Below are 14,387 nucleotides of genomic sequence, written 5' to 3'. Positions count from 1 at the left end.
AATATTTACATAAGTATTCAGACCCTTTGCTAGGAGACTCGGTATTGTGCCCAGGTGCATCCTGTTTCCATTGATCATCCTTGAGATGTTTCTACAACCTGATTGGAGTCCACGTGATAAATTCATTTGATTGGACATGATTTCGAAAACCCACCCTCCTGTCTATATAAGTTCCCACAGTTGACAGTGCATGTCAGAGCAAAAACCAAGCCATCAGGTCGAAGGAATTGTCCGTAGAGCTCCGAGACAGGATTGTGTTGAGGTACAGATCTGGGGAAGGGTACCAAAACATTTCTGCAGCATTGAAGGTCCCCAAGAACAGTGGCCTCCATCATTCTTAGCTGGAAGAAGTTTGGAACCCCCAAGACTCTTCCTAGCACTGGCCACACGACCAAACTGAGCACTCGGGGGAGAAGGGCCTTGGTCAAAAATCCGACGGTCAATGACAGAAATTCAGAGTTCCTCTGTGGCGATGGGAGAACCTTCCAGAAGAACAACCATCTCTGCAGCACTCCATCAATCAGGCCTTTATGGTAGAGTGGCCAGACAGAAGACACTCCTCAGTAAAAGGCACATGACAGCCCACTTGGTCAAACAAGATTCTCTGGTCTGATAAAACCAAGATTGAACTCTTTGGCCTGAATGCCAAGTGTCACATCTGGAGGAAACCAAGCACCGCTCATCACGAGGCCAATACTATCCCTACGGTGAAGCATGGTGGTAGCAGCATCATGCTGTGGGGATGTTTTTCAGTGACAGGGACTGGGAGACTAGTCAGGATCGAGCAAAGTACAAAGAGATCCATGATGAAAACCTGCTCCAGAGCGCTCAGGACCTGACTGGGGCGAAAGTTCACCTTCCAACAGGACAACGACCCTAAGCACANGCGAAAGTTCACCTTCCAACAGGACAACGACCCTAAGCACACAGCCAAGACAACGCAGGAGTGGCTTCGGGACAAGTCTCTGAATGTCCTTGAGTTGCCCAACCAGATCCGACTTGAACTCGTTCAAACATTTCTGGAAAGACCTGAAAATAGCTGTGCAGCAACGCTCCCCATCCAACCTGACAGAGCTTGAGAGGATCTGCAGAGAAGAATGGGAGAAACTCCCCAAATACAGGTGTGCCAAGCTTGTTGCGTCATATCCAAGAAGACTCGAGGCTGGAATCGCTGCCAAAGGTGCTTCAACAAAGTACTGAGTAAAGGGTCTGAATACTTATGTAAATGTGAATTTCCAGTTTAGTTTCTTTTAGATAAATTTGCCAAAATTGTTGCTTTGTCATTATGGGGCATTGTGTGTAGATTGATGAGTGAAAAAAAACAATGTAATCAATTTTAGAATAAGGCTGTAACGTAACAATATGTTGAAAAGGTTTAAGAGTCTTTCCCAATGCACAGGAACACCTCCCCCATAAGCATTCCTGTCTCTTCTATAGATGTTGTATCCTTATATTGCTACAGCTGTATCATCAAATTAATTATCTAAGTGAGTCTCAGAAATGGCTAATATATGAATGTTATCTGATGTTAGCAAGTTATTGATTTTTAATTAACTTAATTTCTAAGACTATATATATTTAATATGAGCTATGTTCAGCCCTTTCCTGCGTAGCTTAGAGATGGTAATGCTATGGAAAAGAGCAAGCAAAGCAAGAGGGAAAAAAACAAACATTCAGCAGTCCATTAATTAGTTGGTGTGTGTAAGTGCTGCGAGCTTGAAGGCCCTGCATCCCGGAGTCGCCACTTCACTGTTGACGTTGAGACTGGTGTTTTGCGGGTACTATTTAATGAAGCTGCCAGGTGAGGACTTGAGGAGTCTGTTTCTCAAACTAGACACTAATGTACGGGTCCTCTTGCTTGAATCAATCCCAGAACAAAGGACCTTGTGAAGATGCTGGAGGAAACAGGTACAAAAGTATCTATATCCACATAACCTGAAAGGCCGCTCAGCAAGGAAGAAGCCACTGCTCCAAAACCGCCATAAAAAAAGCCAGACTACGGTTTGCAACTGCACATGGGGACAAAGATCGTACTTTTTGGAGAAATATCCTCTGGTCTGATGAAACAAAAATAGAACTGTTTGGCCATAACGACCATCGTTATGTTTCGAGGAAAAAGGGGGAGGCTTGCAAGCCGAAGAACACCATCCCAACCGTGAAGCACAGGGTTAGAAGCATCATGTTGTGGGGGTGCTTTGCTGCAGGAGGGACTGGTGCACTTCACAAAATAGATGGCATCATCAGAAGAAAAATTGGATATATTGGATATATTTTAGCAACATCAGTCAGGAAGTTAAAACTTGGTCAGAAATGGGTCTTCCAAATGGACAATGACCCCAAGTATACTTCCAAAGTTGTGGCAAAATGGCTTAAGGACAACAAAGTCAAGGTATTGGAGTGGCCATCACAAAGCCCTGACCTCAATCCTATAGAAAATGTGTGGGCAGAACTGAAAAAGCGTGTGCGAGCAAGGAGGCCTACAAACCTGGCTCTGTCAGGAGGAATGGGCCAAATTCACGCAACTTATTTTGGGAAGCTTGTGGAAGGCTACCCGAAATGTTTGACCCAAGTTAAACAATTTACAGGCAATGCTACCAAATACTAATTGAGTGTATGTAAACTTCTGACCCACTGGGAATGTGATGAAAGAAATAAAAGCTGAAATAAATAATTCTCTCTACTATTATTCTGACATTTCACATTCTTAAAATAAAGTGGTGATCCTAACTGACCTAAAACAGGGATTTTTTTACTAGGATTAAATGTCAGGAATTGTAAAAAACTGAGTTTAAATGTATTTGGCTAAGATGTATGTAAACTTCTGACTTCAACTGTATGTATGTATATATCCTTTCATGAGCTGGACTGCCTGTCTTTGCAATTAAAAAAAATCCTGTTTGCGCTCCATAGCCTACTTAGCTAGCAACCTCCATGGAAATTCGCTATTACTTCTAATTGTGTTAGCATTCTGGTGATAGACGCCCAATGGGCTTTTTTGCGGTTGTTTTGGGCGTCCCCTTATGTACTAAACCGGTAATACCGTAAACCCCGGGATGAAAGAAGGACAGTATGTCGATATAAAAATTGGAATACCGCCCAACCCTAACAGACCGACTTAATTTTTTATAAATACTTTAGATAAGTCGTAGAGAGAGAAAGAGCACCCAGACATACAGACAAAAAGAGAAAGTCCGGAACAAACAAGCACCAAGACCGACAACCCCATACAGACAACAGCCCTGAGACAGACAAAGTCATTACTTCCAGTCATAATGCCAATGAGAGATAAACTATTACATGAATTTAATGCCAGACAGACGCAGTAATATCACCTGGTCACCTCAGTCTGCTACTACCTCTAATCATACTATTAGAAAAAATAATAACAGCCTTATTAACTCAGTGCATCTGCTCTCACAGAGTAATGAGAAGAATGTTAGCCAGACACAGGCACACAGTAAGCAAAAACTGAGTCAGTGCTGGAGGCACTGTGTGGAATTTAACAAATAATCTAGCACCACTATTCTACTTGATTAATTTCTATGATGGCCTGAGACACAATCTGTCTCTGCTTGTGTGTGTGTGCCCAATTGCACCACAACCCCCCACCAACCCCCAAAATGATGCTGCGATTCTGTACTATACCTTGATGAGATGTTTGTTCACCCATTTCATGAACGTTTTCTTCTGCACCCTGTCTCGCTCATCTGGAGAAGAAAAGAGGGAGCAAGAGGGAGAAAAAGGAGAGAGTTCATTATATAACACGTATAGTGCAGCGTCATTCCTCAGCACTGTATTTTTTAGAGACGCACTCTCCATCGCCCTGAAACACTTTGTGACACTCTATACTGAAGCGGTCTGGTAGCCTGGGAGTGCAGCGTTTAGTCAGATTTAACCAGGCTAGCTGTCTGGTTCAGACAGTGTTCTACTAAATCTATTTGTCTGAACTGGAGGACTCAACAGCAATGTCTGCTGCCTTGGTAGCGTCTGGAAGAAATGTGCCTCGTCATGCCTTTGTTTTGTGCGAGAAGTACATTTGTTGACACTGCAGCGTCATTCTACCCAGCTACAGTAAACTCCATCGAGGAACAATGATCCTATTATATCAATTAACCTCAGTCAAATTATAGGCCAGTGAGCTAACCTCTGGACCTAAACAGTGATTTCGTAAGAATTGATGAGGAGAAAATAAGGTAATGGCTTTATATTGACAGTAATGTGGGTTGCATAGTGAATAGGAGTGTTGACAAGTCCTTTACATGTTCTCTCATTCACAAAGTTCCCTCTGCCAAAGACTGACGGACATAGAGCTGCTAATAGATTATCCTTATACACACCCTCCCCTTTTGTTCACACTCCACGACTCAATTGTGAACCATCTTTTACGCGAGTGCGCGCTTATTCAATAGCGCCAAATAATGTACTCCAGCTTTCCCTCTCACTCACTCTTTTTCCATCACACACACACACATACTTTTTTCCCCCTCTATCATCCTATTTCGGTTTGTCTGTTCTGAGCTCAGTTCAGACCGCGTCATCCAGAGGCCAGAGGAGTGACACAGCGATGCCCAGAATAGAGCCTGATGGCAGGCTTCGTTGCTGTTATCTCCCCCTCCCCCACAGCCCATGGAGCCTCCTCTTCTCATATCTGGGTCTCTATGTATGGCATGCAAACGGGTAGCTCTGCGTTTCCTGCCTTCCTGTTCATACCCGACTCCCTCCAATGGAATGCCTCTTCCCGCATTCCCTGGTTGTTACTATCTGGCAATGTTAGAAAGTACATAAATTGTGGAGGTATTTAACAGCTAACGTGATTTGAACCTCTACCCAAAACCCACATACAAACTGTATATCTTAACCTCCTATAATGAGAATATATCATATTTGGCAATATTAACACACTTGTTCTTTATAGCATGGCTACCTAGTGACTGCTTTCTCCCCTTCTCTGCTTTGCGCCAACCAATCAGAGAATAGTTCCTGCTGGTACTTCCCCAACTCGACACTAATAGGCTCCACAGCTGATGTGGTTGCTGTGGTGACGCTATGACACCGAGCGGCCACGCGGAGGGAGATAGTTTTTAATGTGGTGTGTAACGTATGTAGACCTGTGTGAACGCACACACTCTCTCGCACACGTTTCCCAGTTCGCAAACACAAGTGGTCTTAGTGAGCTTTTATATCTGTTTGCGGCCTCTTTTTGATAACGACAGACTGATATTTGACGAGACTGCACTTCAAAAGCTTGTCTGTTCAAACAATATTTTTAGTGGTCAAACACCTGAACGCAGTCAACCCCAGTGCTGACACACACACACACACACACACACACACACACACTATATGACTCATTATGAACATGAGGGGGGCAAGCCCAAGGAACACACACACGCATTTCAACATGCTCTCTTGCTAAATTGTTTCAACAGGAAAGCATGCTTCAGTTAACAAACCTGCTAAGCTAGCCTAGCCCGCTCAGTAGAAACACTATGCTTTCTTTGCGACATTTAGGTTAGGCTCTGTAGTCAAAAAAATCTGCTATTGGTGACAGTATACAGTGCCTTCGGGAAAGTATTCAGACCCCTTCACCTTTTCCCCATTTTGTTAAGTTACAGCCTTATTCTAAAATGGATTTTTACATTTTTTATTTCCTCAATCTACACACAATACCCCATAATGACAAAGCGAAAACAGGTTTTTAAAATGTTTTGCAAATGTATAAAAAAAGAGAAAACCCTTACTTAAATAAGTATTCAGACCCTTTGTTATGAGACTCGAAATGTAGCTCAGGTGTATCCTGTTTCCATTGATCATCCTTGAGATGTTTGTACAACTTGATTGGATTCCACCTGTGGTAAATTCAATTGATTGGACATGATTTGAAAAGGCACCCAACTGTCTAGATAAGGTCCAAAGATGACAGTGCATGTCAGAGAAAAAACCAAGCCATGAGGTCGAAGGAATTGTCCGTAGAGCTCCGAGACAGGATTATGACGAGGCACAGATCTGGGGACGGGTACCAAAAAATGTCTGCAGCATTGAAGGTGCCCTAGAACACAGGTGTCCTCCATCATTCTTAAATGGAAGAAGTTTGAAACCACCAAGAGCTGGCCGCTCAACCAAACTGAGCAGTTTGGGGAGAAGGGCTTTGGACAAGGAGGTGACAGGATGGTCACTGACAGAGCTCTAGAGTTCCTTTGTGGGTATGGGAGAAACTTCCAGAAGGACAACTATCTCTGCAGCACTCCATCAATAAGGCCTTTATGGTAGAGTGACCAGACGGAAGCCACTCCTCAGTAAAAGGCACATGACAGCCCGCTTGGAGTTTGCCAAAAGGCACCTAAAGACTCTCAGACCATGAGAAACAAGATTCTCTGGTCTGATAAAACCAAGACTGAACTCTTTGGCCTGAATGCCAAGCGTCACGTCTGGGGGAAACCTGGCACCATCCCTACGGTGAAGCATGGTGGTGGCATCATCATGCTGTGGGGATGTTTTTCAGCTGCAGGGACTGGGAGACTAGTCAGCATTGAGGCAAAGATGAACAGATCAAAGTACAGAGAGATCCTTGATGAAAACCTCCTCCAGAGCGCTCAGGACCTCAGACGGGTGAACGACCCTAAGCACACAGCCAAGACAATGCATGAGTGGCTTTGGGACAAGTCTCTGAATGTCCTTGAGTGGCCCAGCCAGATCCTGGACTTGAACTTGATCGAACATCTCTGAAGAGACCTGAAAATAGCTGTGCAGCATCACTCCCCATCCAACCTGGCAGAGCTTGAGAGGATCTGCAGAGAAGAATGGGAGAAACTCCTCAAATACAGGTGTGCCAAGCTTGTAGCGTCATATCCAAGAAGACTCGAGACTGTAATCGCTGCCAAAGATGCTTCAACAAAGTACTGAATAAAAGGGTCTGAATACTTATGCAAATGCGATATGTTTTTTTATTTTTATAAATTAGCTAAATTACGAAAAACCTATTTTTGCTTTGTCATCATGGGGCATTGTGTGTAGATTTAGGGGAAAAAACGATGTAATAATTTTTACAATAAGGCTGTAACCTAACAAAATGTGTGGGAAAATCAAGGCGTCTGAATACTTTCCGAAGGCACTGTATAAAAAAAGCATGGTGCCCCCTAGAGGTTGAGACAGGAATTAACATGGTGCGCCACATTGACAACTGCCAGTGGGGACACGTCCATTGCCACTGAACTGTGATGGAGTTATATTATTAGCCTAAATTGTGACTATTCATTTTACTAATTACCTAAGGAAATCATAACTTTCATAAGTATGCAAATGGAATGCTTTGCATTTCTTGAGGTGAAAATGTACTTCCCCAAACTTGAGACTCACGTGCCTATGAGCACGACAGTTAGACCTAGGTTCTTTCTATGCTAATGTTGTGCCCCTCCACCCAGTCGGCTATGTCGATGACCGCATTATGACACGCCAATCACCGACACCCGAAATTCCATGACAGTCACAGCCCTATTGCCATGGGGGGAGCCTACAAACCAACAAGGTGGTTGGTGTGTGTGCTGTGTTTGTATGTGTGACAGCCACAGGGAGGCACACATTTCACCACACAGAGAGACCTTGTTCAGCGTTATACACCCCGCCACACTGTCCAAATACAACACACAGATATTACGCTCACGCACTACCACTACTGTCTTCACACTATAAACAACATTGGTTAATTATAGTGCACAAACAGCACAAGGAGTTGTCAACAGTACAGACAACTTTACCAGTGTACAAAACACAGGACACACACGATAACAGCCTACACACACAGACACACACACATTTTATTACGCCTATGTGAACACTTTCCGACTGTACAATGCTTGACACATGCATACTCTAAGTGATAAGGCCCGAGAAGCCAGTGTTTGGAGGATATATTGGTACGGGTGTTGTTAGGCCCGAGACTATGTTGAATGCGGTTTTAACCAATCAGTATTCGGGATGAGACCCACCTGTTGTATAAAGTTAGATAGAAACACATACGGTCGCTCTCAGAAACACACGCATTACACTTTACATGAACCAACCCGAACTGGCACTGACCTGCACAGCACATGAGCGAGTGCAGGTGAGCATTGAGGCTGCACTCGTTACGGTAGTCCTGCCACATCCTTCTTTTTACCGTTTCACCTCTCTATATTTCCCTTCCTCTTTCCTTTACCTGGCTCCTACAAGCACTTCCTCACTTCTCCCCCAGTGCAAGTCCACATGTGTCATTCCAAAGTCAGGTATCAAACCAGAGAGGCAATGTAAACAAATGGCTATTCCAGTTTCCACAAATGTCAACAAAAAAAAGAGTCTACTCCAATGAATTTGATTCTCCCAAAAACGGACTAGTCTCCCGCCGTCTCAGGCAAGCAGAGGGACGTATTTCTGGGTCGCCTCTTTCTTTCTGTCGCTCCCTTGTTCCCTCTCTCCTTCCGCCAGTCCTGCTGTCGCTGCCATTTCAAAACTCTAGACCAGCTCTCTTTCGCCGGAGCAGTCACACGTGTGTGTCAAAGTCACAGGTTGCCCGGCCCTCCGGCAAATAAGGACCGCCTCTCCAAGGTTCTACCACTCTTGTTCTCTCGCCCTCCCTCAGGCACTCCTGTCCCCTGCTACCTCACTGGTCTGACGCATAGTCTCTCTCTCCTTCTCGTTCACACTATTCCTGGTGCAAGACAGACACCTTGTGAACTAACATGCAGTTGTCAAGCTGTGGCTCTGCAGAACAGGTTCAGAGCTGCGGTTCTCCCTCCTTCACGCAGCCTCTCTCTCTCGCTCTTTAAAAGTCTCTGCAGTCCTCCGGTTGAGATTTGTATCCTGTCGAGATGTGGCAACAGCAGGTTGAGGAAACTGTCTGCCGTTGACACTTGTAAATGAGATGGTTTTTCCTTCTTCGGTCTTCGAGAGCAAAGGAAGTAAGTACTTGTAGAGAAACGCTGGTTGAGGTAGATGATAAGGAAGTCAAAAAGAGAACGTGCTCGTTTATAGTCCTGGAAGTGTCCCTTTATGATGATGTCATCCACTCAAGCAATCGGCAGACTCCAGTGTTTTGATTCCAGTCGGTTGCCATGTGAACACACACACACACCTCCCTGACTAACAGAAACCAGACACTGCTAGCTCTAGACTGTAACCAAGATGAATATCATATTTTTCTTTCTCTTTCCTCTTTATTGGCCTGGGAACACAAATTTACCACAAACCCAGAAGAAACCCCCTGGCTGTCCAGTGCAGACACCAGTCGTGGTGCTTTCTGCCAGTGAGTGTTTTATGCGGGTTTAAGACCTCTCATCTGATCACAAAAAGATCTGCAAAGCCTTGTGGTGTCATCTGATTGAATAAATAGAGGAAAGCAGCCCGAGAGCGAGAGAGAGAGAAAGAGAGAGAACCCTACTTCAGATAATCATAATAATCTGAGTAGCAGCCTTGGTCAATGAGATATTTGTATCATTCTATGCTTTGGGTAAGGGCTGTGGTGTGTATCTGTGTGTATGAGCAGGTCAGATATCTTGACTCCTCTCCAGGCTGGTTCTATACAGACTGGCAAAAGCACCAGCTACCACTAAACAAGGAGGGTCTTCAGCGTAGAACCACCCTCCCATGGAACCACACACACACACCCACTAACATTCACAGACCGGAACAAAAACACTTTTGTCTCAGCACTCTATGACTAAGCATTCCCTAGACACAACGGCATTTTCCCTTAAAATCTGTCGATGCTGCAGAGATAAGAGTCAAAACCTTTCAAAATGCCAGCCCCTACAATAACTTCTGCACCGTCATGGTTCAATTTAGGCAACGGTAACTAAATCAATAGTAGTACTGAAACGGTGAGTCAGCAAAAACCGCTGCAGCAACTTTTAAGCTTCGTAGAACAACACTGTGAAGGCCTATGAACACGCGAGCTGAACAGTGCCATTAGCGCTAAGAGTCAGCGGGAGACGTCACAGCAATGGCTGCCCTGTCCACACGCTGGTTTTAATCTGTAGTTTCTTACGGAAATACTAAGACCTATAGTTTCGCATACAAAAGAGCTGGACACGACACACCTAGTCGGCCCCAACGGCAGCAGTGACGCGCACACACTCGTGACACACAACGACAGCACACTCTGTTGGAACGGTCCAAAACACACTCGTCCTCTCCTCCTCTTCCTGACGGTGTGTCACTCAAGTAGCCTTGTTTTCCTCCTCCTATAGTGACCTCTTTAATCTCTCCACATATCCAATCCTCATCTCTCGTTCTTTTTTTGTTCTGTGCCTTTCCATCTGTTCACTCCACTCTTACTTTTAAGGATGATTCTCTCCTGCGTTTATAGAGCGAGAGAGCTGTTCCTTTGCTCCGTTTCTCCCTCGGCCCTCCAAACTATAAATACCAGACAGAGCTTACGCTCTTAACGCCACGCAGTATGCTTATCCCTCGCTCCCTCCCTCCATCCCTCTCTCTCTCTCTCCCTCCATCCCTCCCTCACTCGCTATCACGTCTAATCTCTCTCCCCTCATCGCTCCACTCCTCCAATTAAACAGAGGAAGTCACTGCTCCCCAAGTTCTCTTCTTCCTGCAGCTGTTCGAATCAATCTTCTCTCTTCTCCATGTTTTAGTGTGATCTCATTCCATTTTCCTTACACTTTCTCCCTTCCCACACAGTCATCAAAATGTCCCAGAGTTGTTCATCGCTCTCCTTCTCCGTCAGCAGTGGCTGGTACAACTTCCTCCTCTCTTCACATCTATCCCTCTCCATCCTCTTTACTATGACCATATAGGCCTTATAAATAGTCAATTAACTCCTATAGCAAATCTTAAAATCAACCACACCATGACATGAAGCGATATTCCCCAAAATATACACCTGCAATATTCACAAATTTCCAAACCACTTGTGTATCAAATAACTGTGTTTCTAAACCTGTGTCGATACTCCGCACCTGTATGCATCATAATCCTTCCCCAATTACCAGGGCTCCCCTGGTAGCTCTCTGGAGGAGCGGTCATCATATTAGCATAGATTGAATTTGGGCTCCTTGTGCCTTGTAAAGACTCTGATAATGGGCATGTGTAAATCTTATTAGGACTGCAACATCTGGAGGACAAGCTGTGTATCTACGTATAGGAATAACCGGCGCAATGCGGACGCATGTTTGGTTTCGTAAGGTTATGTCTGCAGTCGATCAGTCAAAACACACAGTACCAGTCAAAAGTTTGAACACACCTACTCATTCAAGGGTTTTTCTTTATTTTTTACTATTTTATACATTGTAGAATAATAGTGAAGACATCAAAACTATGAAATAACACATATGGAATCATGTAGTAACCAAACAAAATGTTAAACAAATATATATATATATTTTATATTTGAGATTCTTCAAAGTAGACACCCTTTGCCTTGGTGACAGCTTTGCACACTTTTGGCATTCTCTCAACCAGCTTCATGAGGTAGTCAACTGGAATGCATTTCAATGAATAGGTGTGCCTTGTTAAAAGTGAATTTGTGGAATTTCTTTCTTAATTTGTTTGAGCCAATTACTTGTGAACAGGTGGGGGGGGGGGGTATACAGAAGATAGCCCTATTTGGTAAAACACCAAGTCCATATTATGGCAAGAACAACTCTAATAGGCAAAGAGAAACGACAGTCCATCATTACTTTTAAGAATGAGGTCAGTCAATACGGAACATTAAGGTCTTCGAAAGCCAAGTCAACAAACAGATCACTGACCATCTCGAATCCCACCTGTACCTTCTCCGCTGTGCAATCCGGTTTCCGAGCCGGTCACGGGTGCACCTCAGCCACGCTCAAGGTACTAAACGACATCATAACCGCCATCGATAAAAGACATTACTGTGCAGCCGTCTTCATCGACCTGGCAAAGGCTTTCGACTCTGTCAATCACCATATTCTTATCGGCAGACTCAGTAGCCTCGGTTTTTCTAATGACTGCCTTGCCTGGTTCACCAATACTTTTGCAGACAGAGTTCAGTGTGTCAAATGCGGAGGGCATGTTGTCCGGTCCTCTGGCAGTCTCTATGGGGGACCACAGGGTTCAATTCTCGGGCCGACTCTTTTCTCTGTATACATCAATGATGTTGCTCTTGCGGGCGGGCGATTCCCTGATCCACCTCTACGCAGACGACACCATTCTATATACTTCCGGCCTTCCTTGGACACTGTGCTATCTAACCTCCAAACGAGCTTCAATGCCATACACAACACTCCTTCCGTGGCCTCCAACTGTCTTAACGCTAGTAAAACCAAATGCATGCTTTTCAACGTTCGCTGCCTGCACCCGCACGCCCGATTAGCATCACCACCTGGACGGTTCCGACCTAGAATATGTGGACATCTATAAGTACCTAGGTGTCTGGCTAGACTGCAAACTCTCCTTCCAGACTCATATCAAACATCTCCAATCCAAAATCAAATCAAGAATCGGCTTCTCTATTCGCAACAAAGCCTCCTTCACTCACGCGCCGAAACTTACCCTAGTAAAAACTGACTATCTACCGATCCTCGACTTCGGCGATGTCATCTACAAAATAGCTTCCAACACTCTACTCAGCAAACTGGATGCAGTTTATCACAGTGCCATTCGTTTTGTTACTAAAGCACTTATACGACCACCACTGCCGACTGTATGCCCTAGTCGGCTGGCCCTCGCTACATGTTCGTCGTCGACCCACTGGCTCAGGTCATCTACAAGGCTAAGCTAGGTAAAGTGCCGCCTTATCTCAGTTACTGGTCCGATGGCTACACCACCCGCAGCACGCGCTCCAGCAGGTGTATCTCACTGATCATCCCTAAAGCTAAAACTCATTTGAGCCTTTCCTTCCAGTTCTCTGCTGCCTGCGACTGGAACGAATTGCAAAATCTCTGAAGTTGAGACTTTTCTCCCTCAACAACTTTAAAAATCTGCTATCCGAGCAGCTAACGATGCTGCAGCCTGTACATAGTCCATCTGTAAACTACCCACCAATTTACCTACTCCCCCCCATACTGCTTTATTTATTACTTTTCTGCTCTTTTGCACACCAGTATCTCTTCTTGCACATGTTCATTCTATGATTTATCACTCCAGTGTTAATCTGCTAAATTGTAATTATTCGATTTATTGCCTACCTCATGCCTTTTGCACACATTGTATATAGATTCTCTTTTTTCTACCATGTTATTGACTTGTTTATTGTTTACTCCATGTGTAACTCTGTGTTGTCTGTTCACACTGCTATGCTTTATCTTGGCCAGGTCGCAGTTGCAAATGAGAACTTGTTCTCAACTAGCCTACCTGGTTAAATAAAGGTGAAATAAAAAAATAAAATAAAAAATTAAGAACTTTAAAAGTTTCTTCAAGTGTTGCAAAAACAATCAAGCGCTATGATGAAACTGGCTCCCATGAGGACCGCAACAGGAAAGGAAGACCCAGAGTTACCTCTGCTGCAGAGGATAAGTTCATTAGAGTTACCAGCCTCAGATATTGCTGCCCAAATAAATGCTTCACAGAGTTCAAGTAACTGACACATCTCAACATCAACTGTTCAGATGAGACTGCGTGAATCAGAGCTTTATGGCTGAACAAGAAGAGACTTGCTTGGGCCAAGAAACACAAGCAATGGACATTAGACCGGTGAAAATCTGTCATTTTATCTGGAGTCCAATTTTGCGATTTTTGGTTCCGACAGCCCTGTCTTTGTGAGACACAGAGTAGCTGAACGGATGATCTCCTCGTGTGTGGTTCCCACCCTGAAGCATGGAGGAGGTGGTGTGATGGTGCTTTGCTGGTGACATTATCAGTGATTTATTTAGAATTCAAGGCACACTTAACTAGCATGGCTACCACAGCATTCTGCAGAAATACACCATCCCATCAGGTTTCCACTTAGTGGGACAATCATTTGTTTTTCAACAGGACAATGACCCAACACACCTCCAGGCTGTGTAAGGGCTATTTGACCAAGAAAGAGAGTGATGGAGTGCTGCATCAGATGACCTGGCCTCCACAATCGCCCGAGCTCAACCCAATTGAGATGGGTTGGGATGAGTTGGACCGCAGAGTGAAGGAAAAGCAGCCAACAAGGGCTCAGCATATGTGGGAACTCCTTCAAGACTGTTGGAAAAGCATTCCAGGTAAAGCTGGTTTAGAGAATGCCAAGAGCGTGCAAAGCTGTCAAAGGCAAAAGGTTACAGTTGAAAGTTAACATGCACCTTAGCCAAATTAAACTAAGTTTTTCACAATTCCTGACATTTAATCCTAGTAAATATTCCCTGTTTTAGGTCAGTTAGGATCACCACTTTCTTTTAAGAATGTGAAATGTCAGAATAATAGTAGAGAGAATGATTTATTTCAGCTTTTATTTCTTTCACCACATTCCC

The 14,387-nt window shown here is 44.3% G+C and overlaps 1 protein-coding gene across 1 annotated transcript in view; it reads right to left on the bottom strand.

Annotated features, from left to right (window-relative positions):
* The window catches only part of LOC112069370 (microtubule-actin cross-linking factor 1, isoforms 1/2/3/4/5-like), a 278,447-nt gene that overhangs the window by 175,314 nt on the left and 88,746 nt on the right, over positions 1-14,387 (bottom strand). Inside the window, 1 exon segment of the mRNA XM_070438520.1 lies at positions 3,646-3,707. Within this exon segment, the coding sequence (XP_070294621.1) occupies positions 3,646-3,707 (62 nt within the window).

Source organism: Salvelinus sp. IW2-2015, unplaced genomic scaffold (assembly GCF_002910315.2).
Source record: "Salvelinus sp. IW2-2015 unplaced genomic scaffold, ASM291031v2 Un_scaffold995, whole genome shotgun sequence".
In the NCBI taxonomy this organism is placed as follows: Eukaryota; Metazoa; Chordata; class Actinopteri; order Salmoniformes; family Salmonidae; genus Salvelinus; species Salvelinus sp. IW2-2015.
Note: the sequence above shows the minus strand (reverse complement) of the source record. Positions and strands in the feature narration are given on the sequence as shown.